The sequence below is a fragment of the Bos mutus genome, chromosome 16, assembly GCF_027580195.1.
Source record: "Bos mutus isolate GX-2022 chromosome 16, NWIPB_WYAK_1.1, whole genome shotgun sequence".
Lineage (NCBI taxonomy): Eukaryota > Metazoa > Chordata > Mammalia > Artiodactyla > Bovidae > Bos > Bos mutus.
The window spans coordinates 62,589,460-62,604,755 of NC_091632.1; the positions used below are offsets into that span (position 1 = coordinate 62,589,460).

Here is a 15,296-nt window from a genome sequence, read left to right on the forward strand (position 1 = left end):
CAGCATTGGGTTTGGCAGTGGCGGGGACACAGTTTAGGAATAATATCCAGGAAATCCTTCCCTAAAAGGTTGTGGAGACACGAAGTGAGAAAGAGACCCTGTTGTGCAAGTAAGGTGGGAAGGAAAAGCGTAGTGGAAGGTTCCACACTGGAGAACAACAGAGGGAGAGTGGGTGAGAAAGACCCCTTGAGCTCCTGCAGGTTTGGCAATCACGTTTCCACCATGTCCCAGAGTCAACTGTCACCCAAGTGTTATTTGAATCTGCACGGCCTGGGGGACCCCTCTGCCATCCTCAATGTTGAGCAGACAGAAATTATGCCCTGTAGGTCTTGAAAGTGAAATGGAGAGTGAGAAAAAGAAAGCAGAAGCGAAAGTCAGTGGCCTCAAGCTGCAGCTGGGTGAAGCCCAAGGTTTACCTTGAATTCCTGGGTTTCAGCACCAAATATGATCTTGGGTGGCTTTGACCTGCAGCGGCTTGAAGTGGGCTTCGTTTCCCCACCAGAGATTGAGGTCGGGTCTCCGCGGTGGGAGTACTGAATCCTAGCCCCTAGACTAATGGTCAGTGAGAAGGTCCTGGCCCTTCAGCTCTGCAGAAATAAATTCCCATGAAGACAGAAAGTAATGAAACAAAGAACACGTTTATTAGCAGGAAAAGCATACAGTACGAGTGGATACTCAGAGAGTTGCACCCGCTTGGTAGTTTGAACCATTCACGTGGGGCATTTCTTCCGGGTTTCCTTTGGCTAATCATTTCCATTTGTCTGGTCCTGAGCCTGTGTTCGGTTTAACTCAGGATCTTCCGACGTGTCCAAGTGCATCTCTCAGCCAAGATGGATTCCAGTGAAGAGGCCTATGGGTAGCTTGACATCACTCCCCTTCTAACCTCCAAGGGGCTATAGGGGAAGGTCTCCCCGATTTTGAACATGATAAATACGTGGTCTCTGGGCTTTTATCTGATCAGGGCCCAACCTCCTCTTTCAATCATCCTGCTATTGATATCTTGGAGTGTCTGTGGAGGAGGGGGTGGGGCGGGGGGGCGCAGCTACCTCCTGCCTCAACTATACGAGCCCGTTTGTTTCAATTCTGGCTTCTGGTGACCACCCATCACACTGCAGAAACCATCTCACCACTTACTTTTTTCACTTTGGGATTCCCTGGTGACTCAGACGGTGGAGAGTCTGCCCGCAATGCAGGAGATCTGAGTTCGATCCCTAGGTCAGGAAGATCCCCTGGAGAAGAAAATGACAATCCGCTCCAGTATTCTTGCCTGGAAAATCCATGGACGGGGGTAGTCTGGCGGGCTACAGTCCACAGAGTAGCAACGAGTCAGACACTACGGAGCGACTTCACTTTCTCACTTCTCACTTTACGAAGTGTCGTAAAACGTCGTCCGCTTCAGTGTCTCTCCTCGGTCACCGGCTTGGAGCACGTTGGCCACGTTGGCACTCCTGACCCTAGAAGGCCCCCAGCGCCCACTGCTGGAGGGAGGGGCGCGCGGTGATGACGCATTGCGCTGTGCGGCAAGACGCCGGCCGCGGCGCGGGGGAGGGGCGAGGGTTGCGGCAGCGTCAAGCCGGCGCACACCACGTTGCAGCTTCTCGCTTTGGGCCAGTCGGTTGTGTTTCAGGCGGCCGGGCAGGCGCGCTGATAGGTAGACCGGCGGACCGGTGCAGATGGCGACGCTCTGTCTGACTGTGAATTCGGGAGACCCTCCGCTAGGTAAGGGGCCGCGGCCACAGACCTGTGTGGGTTGCATCAGCCGGGGGAGGGAGCGGGGCGGGGAAGGTCGCCGCGCCCCGGCTTGGCGCAGTGGCAGTCCTGGTCTGGGAGGTTAGGCCTGCCTCTCTCTCCGGAAATGTACACGCGGTGGGCTCCGCGCCCCTCTTCCTCGGTCCCTTGCAGGTGGATTTGCTCCTGAAGACCTTTCTGGGCGTGGAGGTGGGCGCGGTGTGAGCCCGGGCAAGGCGACATGGGGCTCAGCTTCGGACCTTCTCCCCCAGAAAGATGACTTCTAGCTTACTCTTCTCTCCCTTTTAACAATTATGTCCCCTGGAGACCAAGAGCAGGACCTAGAAATAACATTTTTAAAACTTAAAATCCCAGTACTTCGTTCCCTCTGTTTTAGCGCTTTCCTCCAACTCCACTTATCTTTATTTACCTCCCTTCCTTCGTCCTCAGAAAAGCCTGTCAATTCCCTTGACTCAAGTTTTCTTCACGTTTCATTGGGTTCAAAGGAAACGAGGAAGATGATCATAGAAGCATTTAAAATTTTAACCGTGGTTACGCTTATATTAATTAAACGTGGCAAGGTAATTGCTGGAACACTCAAGTACACTGCGGAGTGATGGGGTTGCTTTACTACACATCCGATGGATGTAGTAAATGTCAGAGCAAAGGTGGGACTTGCCATCTTCCTGATACACCTTAAATTCGATTTGGAATTGCTTATTTAACATGGCCAAGGTTACTGTGGATAGATAGCTTAGACTTTCAGCTATTTCTTTTTTTTAATTGCATTGAGAAATTACACAGAATAATTTGATCCGTTTATTGAGGTCTTATTCTTAATATAGACACGCAAGTACTTTTCTAATATTTGAAAGGCCCAGATATAGTTGGCCACATCGGGCTGATGAAATTACTCAGTACATTCTCGTTACAGGGTGTTTTGAGCCTTTTGGAACAAAAGGCACAATTGAATGCTGTTTAAAATATTTTTAAAATGGTGTTTTAGCATATTGGTTCCAGTAATTATGGGCTAGCCTTACACAAAAATCAATAAACTCTAATAAAAGAAATGGGTTTGATTCTGCAGTTGAAAAGCACTAGACAATGTGACCTCATGGTTAAGAGCAAAGACACTTGGTTCCTGGAGATCTGGGCCCATCCTGCCTGCCATTTACTAGCTGTGGAACCTTGGCAAGTTCCTTGTTTGGCATCTTCACAGCTTCCTTGTTTAAGAAACAAGGAATAATAACTTCTACATACGGTTGATGGCCAGAATCAATGAAAACTGTAGGTTAAGTTCCTGACACACTGTAGATTTTTAATAAATAGCTAGTTTTAACTCATGTCACTTAGAAAAGCACCATGAAGATGATAGACCTGTTTCCTTAGTAAATTATGAATTTGAGAACCATATCTTCAGTATTCTGGAAGGAGAGTCTTACAGATTTTTGTTGTCCTTATGAATTATAGACCAATTATAGTTCTATTTGCTTCTCTTCCTCTTTTTTTTTGTTTTTATTGTTCCCGGTTGTTTAATTCGAGTACATTTTGTCTTTAATCAGTAGCATTAGATGAAACATTTAGAAAAACATTGCTTTGTGAGAATTTCTCTATTTTATATGCATGTACCATTTTTTTTTAATGTTAATATAATTTTAGACTTAAAAAAGTACAAGACTAGAACAAGGAACCTTTTTTTCGTCCAATGCCTTTGGAGAACATACTGCAGATAATAATGCTTCGACACCCCAGAATACACCAAAGTACATCTCTCTCAAGTAAGAAAACTCTATAGGACCTCACAAGACCATAAAAATCAGGAAATACTCATCGATACAATTCTCTCATCTAATGCGCAGATCCCATTCAGATTCCTACACTGATTGTTCCTGTGTTGCCTCTGTAGCTCAAGGATCAGAATCTAGGGTCATCCTGTGTGCCTGCTTGTCACGTCTGCCCAGTTTCTTTCAATCTGGAATGGTTTTCTAGTCTTGCTTTCATAGATTTGACCTCTGTGGAGATTACACTTATTTGAAGAGTGTCAAGGTTGTTTCTCGTGGCTTCTCATGACTAGATTGAGGCTCCACGTCTTTGGCAGAAGTAGCACAGAAATGATTCGTTGTTCTTCACTGCAGCCCACTGATTAGTGCCTGAGTTTTTTCCCATTACTGATGATCTAATCTTGAGTACTTAAGGTGGTTTCTGACAGCTTTCCTCACTGTAGAGTTTTCCCTTGTGCCGTTAACAAGCTTTTTGTAGGGAGATGCTCTGGGGCCGTGTAAACATTCCACTCCGCATCAGGCCTTCACACACTGGTTCAGCGTCCACTAGTGCTTCCTGCCCAACTTGATTATTAATGAGATGATGCCGGATGGTGACCTTCCATTCTGCCACTCCTTCACGTATTACTTGGAATTTTGTGTGTGCATGTCAGGTATCTTTTTATCATTTAAAAAAAATTATAGGAAAATATACTCAATAGGTTATACTCTGTGTTATTTTTCATTTTCAGTTTTTTTTTCACATTAGCAATTTTTTAAAAAATAATTTCTTTTTATTATGTAACATTCAGTTCTTTTTCAGTTTCCCCTGGCTGTCTCAAATTATCTTTGTACATTTGGCTAGCTTTGCATCATTTTCCGTTCTTAAAATTAGGCAGTTTTACTTTCAAAATTAGTTTTATTGAGTTCTTTTTTTTTTTTTTTGGTGAACATGCCTAAAGTTCACCAGTTTTAGGTTATAAATTGATTGACAGATATGTATAATGTGTAACCACCACAGTTATGAAGTAAAATATTTCCCTCACTTCAGAAAATTTCCTCATAGAACTTCATATACATTGTGTGTGTGCTAGTCGCTCAGTTGTCTCCGACTCTGCGACCCCATGGACTATAGCCTGCCAGGCTCCTCTGTCCATGGGATTCTCCAGGCAAGAATACTGGAATCGGGTGTCATTCCCTTCTCCAGAGTTCATATACGTTGGGTCATGTTAAATTATTTTGTGCATAGGATAGTTTTTTGAGATTCATCTATCTTGTTGCTTGTAATGGTTCATATTAAAAATCTGCTGTGTAGGATTCTTTGCTGTGGATACTCTAAAACTTATATTATTTACTTTAGTGGTTAAATTGGCCCTCTTTGCCAGTGGGGGCCCCTGCGAGCTGGCCAGTGGGTCCTTTTGGCATATCTCTTAGCATCCTTTGAGTACTTCTTGGTTTCCAGCACACTGAAATTTTCCAGGTTTGTTTTATACCTTCTCTAGCACAGCCCTGTCCCTAGTGGACCATGGTATTTAGAATCCAGTATCTGGGTGCTAGTTGTCTGTCTTCAATAAATTAAGGACAAAGGATTAATGAATATTTAGTAAACTTTATGATATGCTGAGAGACAGATGACACTGTTCTTAAATTTGAGTTCTGGCCTGTGTTAGACCTGCATTCAAAGCCTGACAGCTACGTATTTACTCAAGGGCTTTGAGCTAGTTATTTAACCCCTCCACACCTCAGTTTCCTTGTCTATAAAACAGAGATAAAGGTGCCTACCACTTAAGGTTACTCCAAAGATTAAAAATGTTAATGAAGGTAAGGCATGTAGCACAGTCCCTGCCACATAGTAACCTCTAATGCTTTCAACCATAGCTTTTATACAAGGTACTATTCTAATTAATTCTTTTCTCCTGAGGGAGGGAAAGGTTCATTTCTGTGTCCCCAGCTGGACACTGAGCATTTTCAAAAGCAGTTGGATTATGCCAGGGAATGATTGCTGGTTTGTTACTTCTCTAAGACCAGAAGGCCATACTTTGCATCTGCAGACTACTGGGAAAAAAATTTTACTCCTCACAGTACTTAACATTGTTTTGTTGACTCATCCTTATTGCTTTATGATTCAGGTTTTAAATACTGCATTGTTTATAAAGAGAGAAGTCTTTTCATCTCATTATTTTTAGGAGCTTTGTTGGCAGTGGAACATGTGAAAGACAACGTCAGCATTTCTGTTGAAGAAGGGAAAGAGAATATTCTGCATGTATCTGAGTAAGTGTATCTTTGCTTTCGGTACTCAGCAGCTTCTTTTAAATATTTAGAGTTAAATGTTGTATGCTTGTTTTACTTGCTGACTGGTAGAATATCCCTAAAAAGAAATATACTTTTCTTTCTTATTCGAAAAGAATTATATCCAACCAGCACAGCATTGTAAAAACAATTATTCTCCAATTAAATAAATGTTAAAAAAAATTAATATCCAGAGACTTATATTTGTCAGCAAAGTATCTGATCACATGTATAATCTGTCTAAAAGAAACTGGAAATGTACAGAAAGGTATATGTACATGTGTTTTAATTCTTTTGTGATTCTGGTGGAAAATTGGAAGTTTAATAAAATTAATAATAAGGGGAAATAAATATGGTCATTCCACAGCATAGAGTATTAGACACCTGTGAAAAAAGACTTATGAAGAATTTCTAATGTGGATATGTTCAAATCTAATGTTAATAAAAAAGCAAGAAATAAATGTGAAAGTACATATCTCCAAAGAAAAAAACTGAAAAGTATACAACACCTTTAATAGTATTTCTGAGTTTTTGAGTTGTGGGGTGTTTTTTCCTTTTTACTTCTCTGTGTTTTCAATTTTTTCTATAATGAAGGTATACTGTATATTCTTTTTTTTTTTTAATATTGTATATTCTTCATTAAGATGGATTATTTGCATCTCAGGTATATGGAAGATGGCATGCCTTTGGATTTATCTCTTTCTTTTGGAACTCACTGAAAAAAATTGAAAAGAAAAGGAAGGGAAATAATTCTCTTGTTTAGCAAAACTGAGGCATAGACACAACCAAGTTTCCGATTCTTTTAAGGAATCTTTGCCAGATCATGGAACTTGAACCAGGTTGAAAGCAGGCTTCAAGGGTATTCTCAAGCAGGGTGCAGATATGGAAATGGTTTAAATGGTCTGTAATAAACTGACAGAAAGACTTGTATCGGAGAAGGGGCGGCATACAGAAAACATTCACTCAAACACACCCTCCTCCTCCTCCCCGACCTCCTTCCTCCCATTGTAGTTGCATCAGAACTTTGATTGGATCACTTCATAGTGTTTATACTATGAGGTTCCTGTAAGTTGGAGCCACTGCTGAGCCACATATCATGATTGCTTTTTGTGTACAATTTTTACTTTTCCGTGGAGTGGTTGGTTGCTTTGTTCTCATCTGAAACCTTTCTGATCCCTGTGTTTTCTGTGGGACTTCAGGAAGATTGTGGGCATCTTCTCTTAGGATCCAATATTCAGAAATTTCATGATAATACGCTTTGGTGTGAGTCCATTTTTCATCTGTTCCACTGGGTGCTTGGCTGCTCTCTCTTCTAATATGGAAACTTAGAAATCCTCTTTTGGGGATTAGAAAATTTTTTCTTTGATAACTTTCTATTTTCTGTTCTTTATGTGTATGTTGGGTTAGTCCTTATTTTCTTCAAGGATCACCTTCATTTTCCATTTTTTTCCCCTCATTTTTTTTCACTTTCTGGAGAGGTCTTCAACTTTATTATCCCATTTTTCTATTGTGTTTTCCTTTTTGCGGTTGTATTTTTCGTATATGAGAGTTCTGTTACTTACTATCTAGGTAAAGTATCCTTTTCTTGTTTTATGATTACAAACATAATCATGTTTTTTCATTGCTCAGAGGAGATTTATGTATTCACTTTTAAACTTTTCTTTTCCTTGATTTGTTGGCTTTACATCTATGTGTTTATTTGATCGCTATCTTTTGAGTTACAGGCTTTCTTTAAATATTTGGTAACTCTTGATGGTTTTCTAAGATTCTGACTGGGAGTTTCAGACTCCCAGGTTCTGAACTCCAGGGTGGGCTTGTCATTTGTGAGCTTCACTCTGGGTAATTTGACCAAACAACTGTTCATTTGACAGAACTTCTGGTGTTAGTATCCTTGGTTCTTTTCCTCCTGGTTAGGTTAGATTGTCCAGAGAAGACTTCCAGTGTCTGTTTGGAAGGTGAGGACGGGCTGGGGCCAGCATATTTTGGAAGCTGAGGGTGGGAAGAAGGCTGAGAATCTCAGCATCCAGTGTATGTTTATTCGTGTATTCTCTTGTTATCTCTGTCACCCAGCTTGCCACCAATTTGAGAGACCCTCTGTTTTCGTCTTTAGAGAATAAAGCACAAGTTTTTGCCAGGAGTGGGTAAGAGGAGTAGCCCAGCCGTAGAGAATAGGGATTGGAGGTATCTGTATTTCTGGCTAAGTTTTAAGTAGACTTTTAACTAAGCCTCCTCATTTTAGTCCATGGTTTTATTGATTTCGAAGTCTTTTGAGGATCCTGAAGTTTAGATTGGATTGGTTTTCAGCTTTGTCCATTGTCCAGTTAAGATTCAGTGTTTTCAGGCCTGTTAACTCCATCTGCTTTCTAGCTTCTGAAATTTTATTGCTGTTGTCTCTTCTCCCTCGTCTCTTTTTCCTTATGGGTTTGTTTCTGTGTCTTTTTAAAACATTTTATGCAACAGTTTTGGTGAGGTTTGATCTGCCATGTTTACCTGGAAGAAGGCAATGGCACCCCACTCCAGTACTCTTGCCTGGAAAATCCCATGGATGGAGGAGCCTGGTGGGCTGCAGTCCATGGGGTCGCGAAGAGTCCGACACGACTGAGCGACTTCACTTTCACTTTTCACCTTCATGCATTGGAGAAGGAAATGGCAACCCACTCCAGTGTTCTTGCCTGGAGAATCCCAGGGACGGGGGAGCCTGGTGGGCTGCCGTCTCTGGGGTCGCACAGAGTCGGACACGACTGAAGCGACTTAGCAGCAGCAGCTTCTTTATGACAGCATATCCTTGGCTTCATTGCCTTTATTTATTTTAAATCACTTTATTCCTGATATCCCAATTATATTTTTATATTTTCACCACTGAATAGACATGTAGAAACTAATAGTGAGAAGGATCAAACATCATATAGAGGACTTCCCTGGTGGTACAATGGACAAGAATCTGCCTGCAAATGCAGGAGACTCGGCTCAGTCTCTGGTCTGGGAAGATCCACATGCTGAGGAGCAACTAAGCCCGTGCGCCACAGCTGCTGAGCCTGAATGTGACAGCTGCTGAAGCCTGCATGCCTGGAACCTGCGCTCTACAACAAGAGAAGCCGCCACATTGAGAAGACTACCCCACAACCAAGAGTAGTCCCCGCTCACCGCAGCTAGAGAAAGTCCACTCACAGCAGCAAAGACCCAGTGTAACCAAAAACAGAATAAATGATTAATGGAAAAAAACCAACCAAACACCATATAGATAGTGAGGTCACTGAAGTGAATTATAGGATTTAGCTGAACATCTCAAAACAAATTAGTGTTTGATAGAATTTAGAACCAACTGAATCTATTTTTTTCATTATAGTAGAAAATACTTGCTATATATAAGATTTCTGTTTTTACATTTTCCACATGTCTCATGACTTACTGATTTACTAGAGCCACAGTGATATTTTATCTCATGTTTATATTCCAGAAATGTGGTGTTCACGGACATAAACTCCATACTTCGCTACTTGGCTAGAATTGCCACTGCAGCAGGGCTCTATGGCTCTAACTTGTTGGAACATACTGAGGTAAGGAAGGAACGTTTTCTTGGGTGTGTTTTTGTTTGGTTTGGTTTAGGCTTTCACTTTTTTGGACTATTACTGTATTTAAGGGTATAGGATAGTAACAGAATATTAATCATAGACCAAGTTAGGAATTCTCATTTGACTTTATTTTCAGAAAGAAAGTCTTTGCTCCTAAGTTTCTACTTTCACACCCATACCAGCTGTCCTTTTGGGTCATTTAGTTCTGTCTTCCTCTTCCTAGAGTCCTAGAATTTCATAGCTGGATGTGACTGCATAGGTTATCTTATGCAGCTTTCTTACTTTACAAATGGGGCAGCAGGCCTTGAAAAGTTACATGGGCCCAGGGTCATACACATTTTCCTTTTTAAGTATATGCCTTATTAACTATAGCAATAGTAGATTATCTTTCAATATGGCACTTGAGATGCCTTTTTTTTCCTGTTTGCTTTCAGCTCTAACTCTCCTGAAGCTTATAAAATTCAAAATACAAAGAATAATTTCCAAGTATTTGCTTTTAAATTCTGCAAGTGGATAAATATGTTTGGCTGGGTACCATTTGTTGGGCTCGGTCAGGCTTGTTATTCCTTCCTGCTTCCAGTTTTCATATTTTCCTTTTTCTTCCCTGAAGTGCCTCTTCACACTCCTGGGGGAAAAAGAGAAAACATAGGAAGATAGCACAGTATGTGTTTGAGTGCCAGTGTAGATGCCTCCAGACAGTCACAGTCAATCCCATGTAATGGTGACTTCTTTGATTGAGATGAGATAGGCACGGCCCTCACTGAAGTTGTTTGTTTGCTTGTTTGTTTAAGTCTAACCCTGGGATGCATTTCTTTCCACAGATTGATCACTGGTTGGAGTTCAGTGCCACAAAACTGTCTTCTTGTGATTTGTTTACTTCTGCAGTCAATGAGCTCAATCACTGTCTGTCTCTGAGAACATACTTAGTTGGAAACTCCTTGAGCTTAGCAGATTTATGTGTTTGGGCCACCCTAAAAGGTATCAGTAATTCTTGAAGAATTTCTGTTTAAATTATTTAGTGTTTTGCTGGGTCAGGAGTACACATATTTCTGTGTATGTGAACATCTGTCTACCTGGTGGCAGTCACTGTGGATTTTCTGATGAAAGAGTGACCTCCCTGGCCACTTTCTTCCTAGCTAGTTGCAAGAATTCCTCATCCTCTGCTGTCCGTGGAGGCTGGTCCTGTCTTGCTGCCCGCAGCTCCTCTCTTGCCTTTGGAACTGTCCTTGTTCCTCATCGTCTATGTTGGCATCTCTCCTGCCTCAGCCATGGCTTGACTCCAGTTGCTTTGTCTCTGGTTGCTCAGTATGTGGGTGAGGGGGGTCAGCTGGAATTGTCTCTCTGAGAGATCACCTTTTCCATCCTCTGTGAGTAGTTTGCAACAGATCAGACTATGGGATTGATTGAGAGAAAGAGGGCTTGAATTTTGTTAGTTTATTTAAAAGGAAAAAAAAAAACCTGCAGATGCAGCAAATATGCTAGAATGTTTTACCGTTCTTTAAAGAGTCAGAAACAACTGAGCGACTTCACTTTCACTTATACTTTGCAAATTTGGGTTATATGAGGATTTTTTTTTTCAATATTCTCTTAAGTTTTTTTTTGACTGGGCCATGTGACTTGTGGGATCTCAGTTCCCGAACCAGGGATATTGAACCTGTGCCCTTGGCAGTGAATATGCAGACTGCTGGGTAACTCCCTCTCTGTACTTTTTGGTGGCTTAAACTTTTCTTTAAATTAAACTGTTGTAATAACAACCAACATAAAATGAGGGACTATTCTAGTTACAACTTTTCATCTATAGGCTTATGACATTTTTATCTACTTTGATTTTTGAATTAATATTCATAAATGGAAGGTAGTATCTTATGGAGGTAGCTTTGTGATGCTAAAGAGTTGCATAAACTCCTTCAGTACCATTTTTGATATTACATCTGAAGAAAAGAGCTACTTCTTGATCTTGATTTTTATTTTTTTTCTGTAGTTGATACACTTCAAGCTTTTCTGAATTATGGAATGTAACATTGCCCTAGTATGTGTGTGGCGGTGGTGAAGGCAGGATTTAGGATTCAACCTTAGTGGATTAAAATGAAAAAATATTTAAAATTAATTTTTGTGAATTCTTAAAATATGCCAAGTATTAGAAATCATTGCCATGTATACTCAGATTTTTAAAATTTCATTATAGAAGCATAGCTTTAAGCCATCTCATTTACTTAAATTAACCATGACTGGAGCTTTGCTTTTGATTTTTCTGATATATTGAGTGCTTTTAAAATTATGTTTACTAATAGGAAATGCTGCGTGGCAGGAACAGTTGGGACAGAACAAAGCTCCAGTTCATGTAAAACGCTGGTTTGGCTTTCTTGAAGCCCAGCAGGCCTTCCAGTCAGTAGGTACCAAGTGGAATGTTTCAGCAACCAAAGCAAAAGTGGTAAGCCTTTAAAACTTTTTTTTTTATGCTGACATCTTGTCTGACTGAGATCCTAAATCTGAGAAGAAAATTATGTTCATAATTTTTCCCCCCCATCAATTAAAAAGGATCTTCTTGGAAGAATCTGCTGTTGTTGAATCTTGCCTTGTCTTCACCTGCTTGACTATATTAAGCCTTAATCTTCATAATTATATTTCTAGAAGATTGTGATCATCCAGTGTGTGTCCCTTAAGAAATCCAAAGTCCATGTTACTAAAATCTCAATATTTTATAGCTCTACCATCTTTTCTTCCTCCCAGATCTTCTGTTCTCTGGTGTTTGAACCATCGTGACCATTGAGTCCTGGGCTTCTGTAGAGCCTTTTTGTTTATTTTGTAGGAAGATGTAACATAGAGAACAGTAGAAAAAAGTCCTCTTATCCAGCTAGAGTTGCTCTGGTTTGATCTATTTTACACACTACGCATGTGTAGTCCAGTTAATTTTTCAAGGTTTTCTGATGCTATAAAATTTGAAAACTACTACTTGCTTGTATAAAGACACTAGAGTCATCTCAGTTCTGCTAAAAATCCTCACTCTGCTTTCACCACTGTCCACCTCTAATTAGTCAACAAGTTCTGTTATTACTTCTCGTATCTAGAGATTGATTTTCTGTCTCCACTGCTGTCGATTTTTGTTGACACCTCATTACCCGCTGTGTGTTTTAAGACCACAGGCTCATCACTGAACTTCTTTCTTTGGTCTCTTTTTTCTAGTTGAGCCTTTGCACTGTCTCAGGTATCATTTTAGAAAATACAGATAAGTAGTTCAATACCTCTGAGGATTCCCCATTGCCTAAAACATAAAAGTCAGCATTATAAGGACCTTCATGTTTGGACTTGGTCGACTCTCTAGTGTCTTGCCTACCCACCCAACATGCGTTCCTAACATTGCACAGCTCTCCCCGCCTTTGAGTCTTACCTGTGCTATTTGTTACTCCTTCCCTTAGAATGACTTCCCCTGTACACTGTCCGTCTGATACACTTCCACTTATTTTTTTTAGGTCCAGTTTGGTTCATGCCTCCTTTTAGCATTTTCCTGATGACTTTAAAGGCTGTTGGTTGACTTCAGCTGATTTTGAGTCTTCAAGTGCAGGGACAATAATCTAGTCAATTTTTCCTCATAAGCATACTTGGTGCATAGTGGGTACTGAGTATTTATTTGGTGAATTTATTCTTAAACATTTAACCATGTAACTATTTTTGTTGTTGTTTTGCTTTTCAGGTTCCTGAGAAAAAGCAAGATGTTGGGAAATTTGTTGAGCTTCCAGGTGCTGAGATGGGGAAGGTTACAGTCAGATTTCCTCCAGAGGCTAGTGGGTAAGCAAATATAACTTACAATTGGATTCATTTAGTAGAAAAACTTTAAGACAATTACCAAATATTTTATAAATCAGTAGGTTAATATATAGAAGAAAATTAGTAAGATTTTAATTTTGGAAGTTAAAATTCTAAATATCTTAATGGTTGTTAAATTATTGATACTTAATTTCTAAAAATTTGTAGTTTTAGCTTATTAAATCAGTAGGAGAGATAGCATTTTAATTTCATTCCAGGCAGAATTTTAATTGTAAGTAGAAAAATATCCATTAATAGAGAAGTTTTATTTACATTTTGAGATTTTGGGGGGGTGTCCTTTAATAAGGGTTTGTATTTGTACTCTCAGCATTCCTTTCAGTTATCAGAAATTATGGTAGATTTAAGTTATTTTTTTCCCAAATAAAGCAGGTGGAATCCTGAAAAGCCCAGTCTTACTCGTTTCTTTCTACTGTTAGTAGGCAAAACCCTTTTCACTCTTGGCAGTCATAGAAAATAATAATATATGACTAGCTGATTAGAGCAAAGGGCTGTTCTGGCTGGAGCCACTGGTGTGGGTCTGCCTGAGTCCTTGCCCAGCACCCCCTAAGGCTGAAGGATGTCTGCCTTGGCACGTGTGTGCTTCTGTGAATCATGCTGGACAAGCTTTGTGAAAGAACATTGCCAGTGGTGCTAATATAATAAAATGCCTTTTATTAAAGCAGTTGGGAATCTCCAGTGGCTCAGCTGGTGAAGAATCTGCCTGCAGTGCAGGAGACACAGGAAACTTGGGTTTGGTCCCTGGGTCAGAAAGATCCCCTGGAGAAGGAAATGACAACCCACTCCAGTATTCTTGCCTGGAAAGCCCTGTGGACAGAGGAGCCTGGTGGACTACAGTCCAAAGGGTTGCAAAGAGTTGGACACCACTGAGTGACTGAGCGCACACAGCAGCACACGCTCAAAGCAGTCAGCCTCAGAAACTTAGCCACTGAGAAAGCATTGTGCCGTATTTTGTAAATCAGATGGGGTTTTTTCCCCCACATTTTGTTTAATTTGAGATTTTGCATTCTGTAACCTAATTCTTACCCATCTGTGCTAAATGCAGTATGCAGACAAAAGGAAGTGGCACATAAGGAAACAGTTCTATTTTAGCTGTTCTTACTATAGTTCTTCCCAAACTATTTCATACATGTCATTAATAGCAAAACCAGTTTTACAATTCCACAGTTTCTCTTTGCTGATTTAGGAGGTGAATAAAGGATAAGTCAGAAGGAGATGAAAGGCAAATAATGGTTCTGGAAAATACACAGACTGGATCATTAAATGACTGACCAGTGGAGTCAGTCATAAATAGTCCTTATTTTACATTGTTTAATTCCCTCAGACGTCCTGGGTCCCTACCATCCAGTATCCTGCCCTTGTGTTCTTGGTGTGAGGGGTCATGGTTGTCCCATTGGGTGGTGACTTGAGTGGTTTGATAAAAGTTAGTTTTTTAGCCATAGTTACGCTATTTGAACATTTGTACCTTTTGAATTTTTTAATATTTTCTGTCACTGTCACTTCTTGGAATTGTGAGCTCTGCATTTTATTATTTACTGTATAAAATACGTTTATTCTGAATTACATCAGCTTTAGAGTCCATGTTCTTGGCTGAATACAGTTTGGGGGTTTGGAATATAAGTCAGTATTCAGGTTTAGAAACATTCAGTATCTTGATTATATCCCCTTATACTGCAAAACAGATTGTCTTTAATTAGTTTTTTAATCTTTTTTTTTTCCTATGTCATTCATGAAAGGCCAGAAGGCTTGAATTTTGCCTTTTATTTGTATTCCTAACTAACACACATAACACACCTGTTATGTGCAGATACTTAGCAAACACTTTACACGTAGTAACTTATTTAATCGTATCAGCCCTGTGAGGAAGGCACTGTTGTTATATCCAGTTTTACAAATGGTTTAAGAAACTGGTTCATACAACATTTTAGCAGCTTGCTAAATCCAAACCTACGCTGTCTGACTCCAGCGTCCATATGACTAAAATTATATGCCTGTGTCTGTTATGTGTGGGAAAAGCCCAATATAGCATCAGTACTCACTAAATGCAGCGTGGAACTTATTTTCTTTAGCTCTCAGGTTGTCTTTTGAGCCAGTTAGTTGTCTTATGAATACTTCATAGTCCTAT

General features: G+C 40.3%; 1 protein-coding gene and 1 long non-coding RNA gene across 2 annotated transcripts in view; one reads left to right on the plus strand and one right to left on the minus strand.

The window, feature by feature from the left end:
- Positions 1 to 619: 619 nt before the first annotated feature.
- Positions 620 to 1,359, minus strand: LOC138991286 (uncharacterized). The gene is made up of 2 exons (XR_011467317.1): positions 1,135 to 1,359; positions 620 to 850 (listed from the first exon to the last, which is right to left on the minus strand). It is a non-coding gene; the product is annotated as an uncharacterized lncRNA (long non-coding RNA).
- A 183-nt stretch (positions 1,360 to 1,542) lies between these two features.
- EPRS1 (glutamyl-prolyl-tRNA synthetase 1) overlaps positions 1,543 to 15,296 on the plus strand; it is a 64,686-nt gene continuing 50,932 nt past the window's right edge. Inside the window, exons 1-6 of the mRNA XM_005905563.2 lie at positions 1,543 to 1,719; positions 5,675 to 5,759; positions 9,235 to 9,334; positions 10,171 to 10,327; positions 11,641 to 11,780; positions 13,041 to 13,135. Of these exons, the coding sequence (XP_005905625.2) occupies positions 1,674 to 1,719; positions 5,675 to 5,759; positions 9,235 to 9,334; positions 10,171 to 10,327; positions 11,641 to 11,780; positions 13,041 to 13,135 (623 nt within the window). The 5' untranslated portion in view covers positions 1,543 to 1,673. The remainder of the gene's footprint in view (positions 1,720 to 5,674; positions 5,760 to 9,234; positions 9,335 to 10,170; positions 10,328 to 11,640; positions 11,781 to 13,040; positions 13,136 to 15,296) is intronic.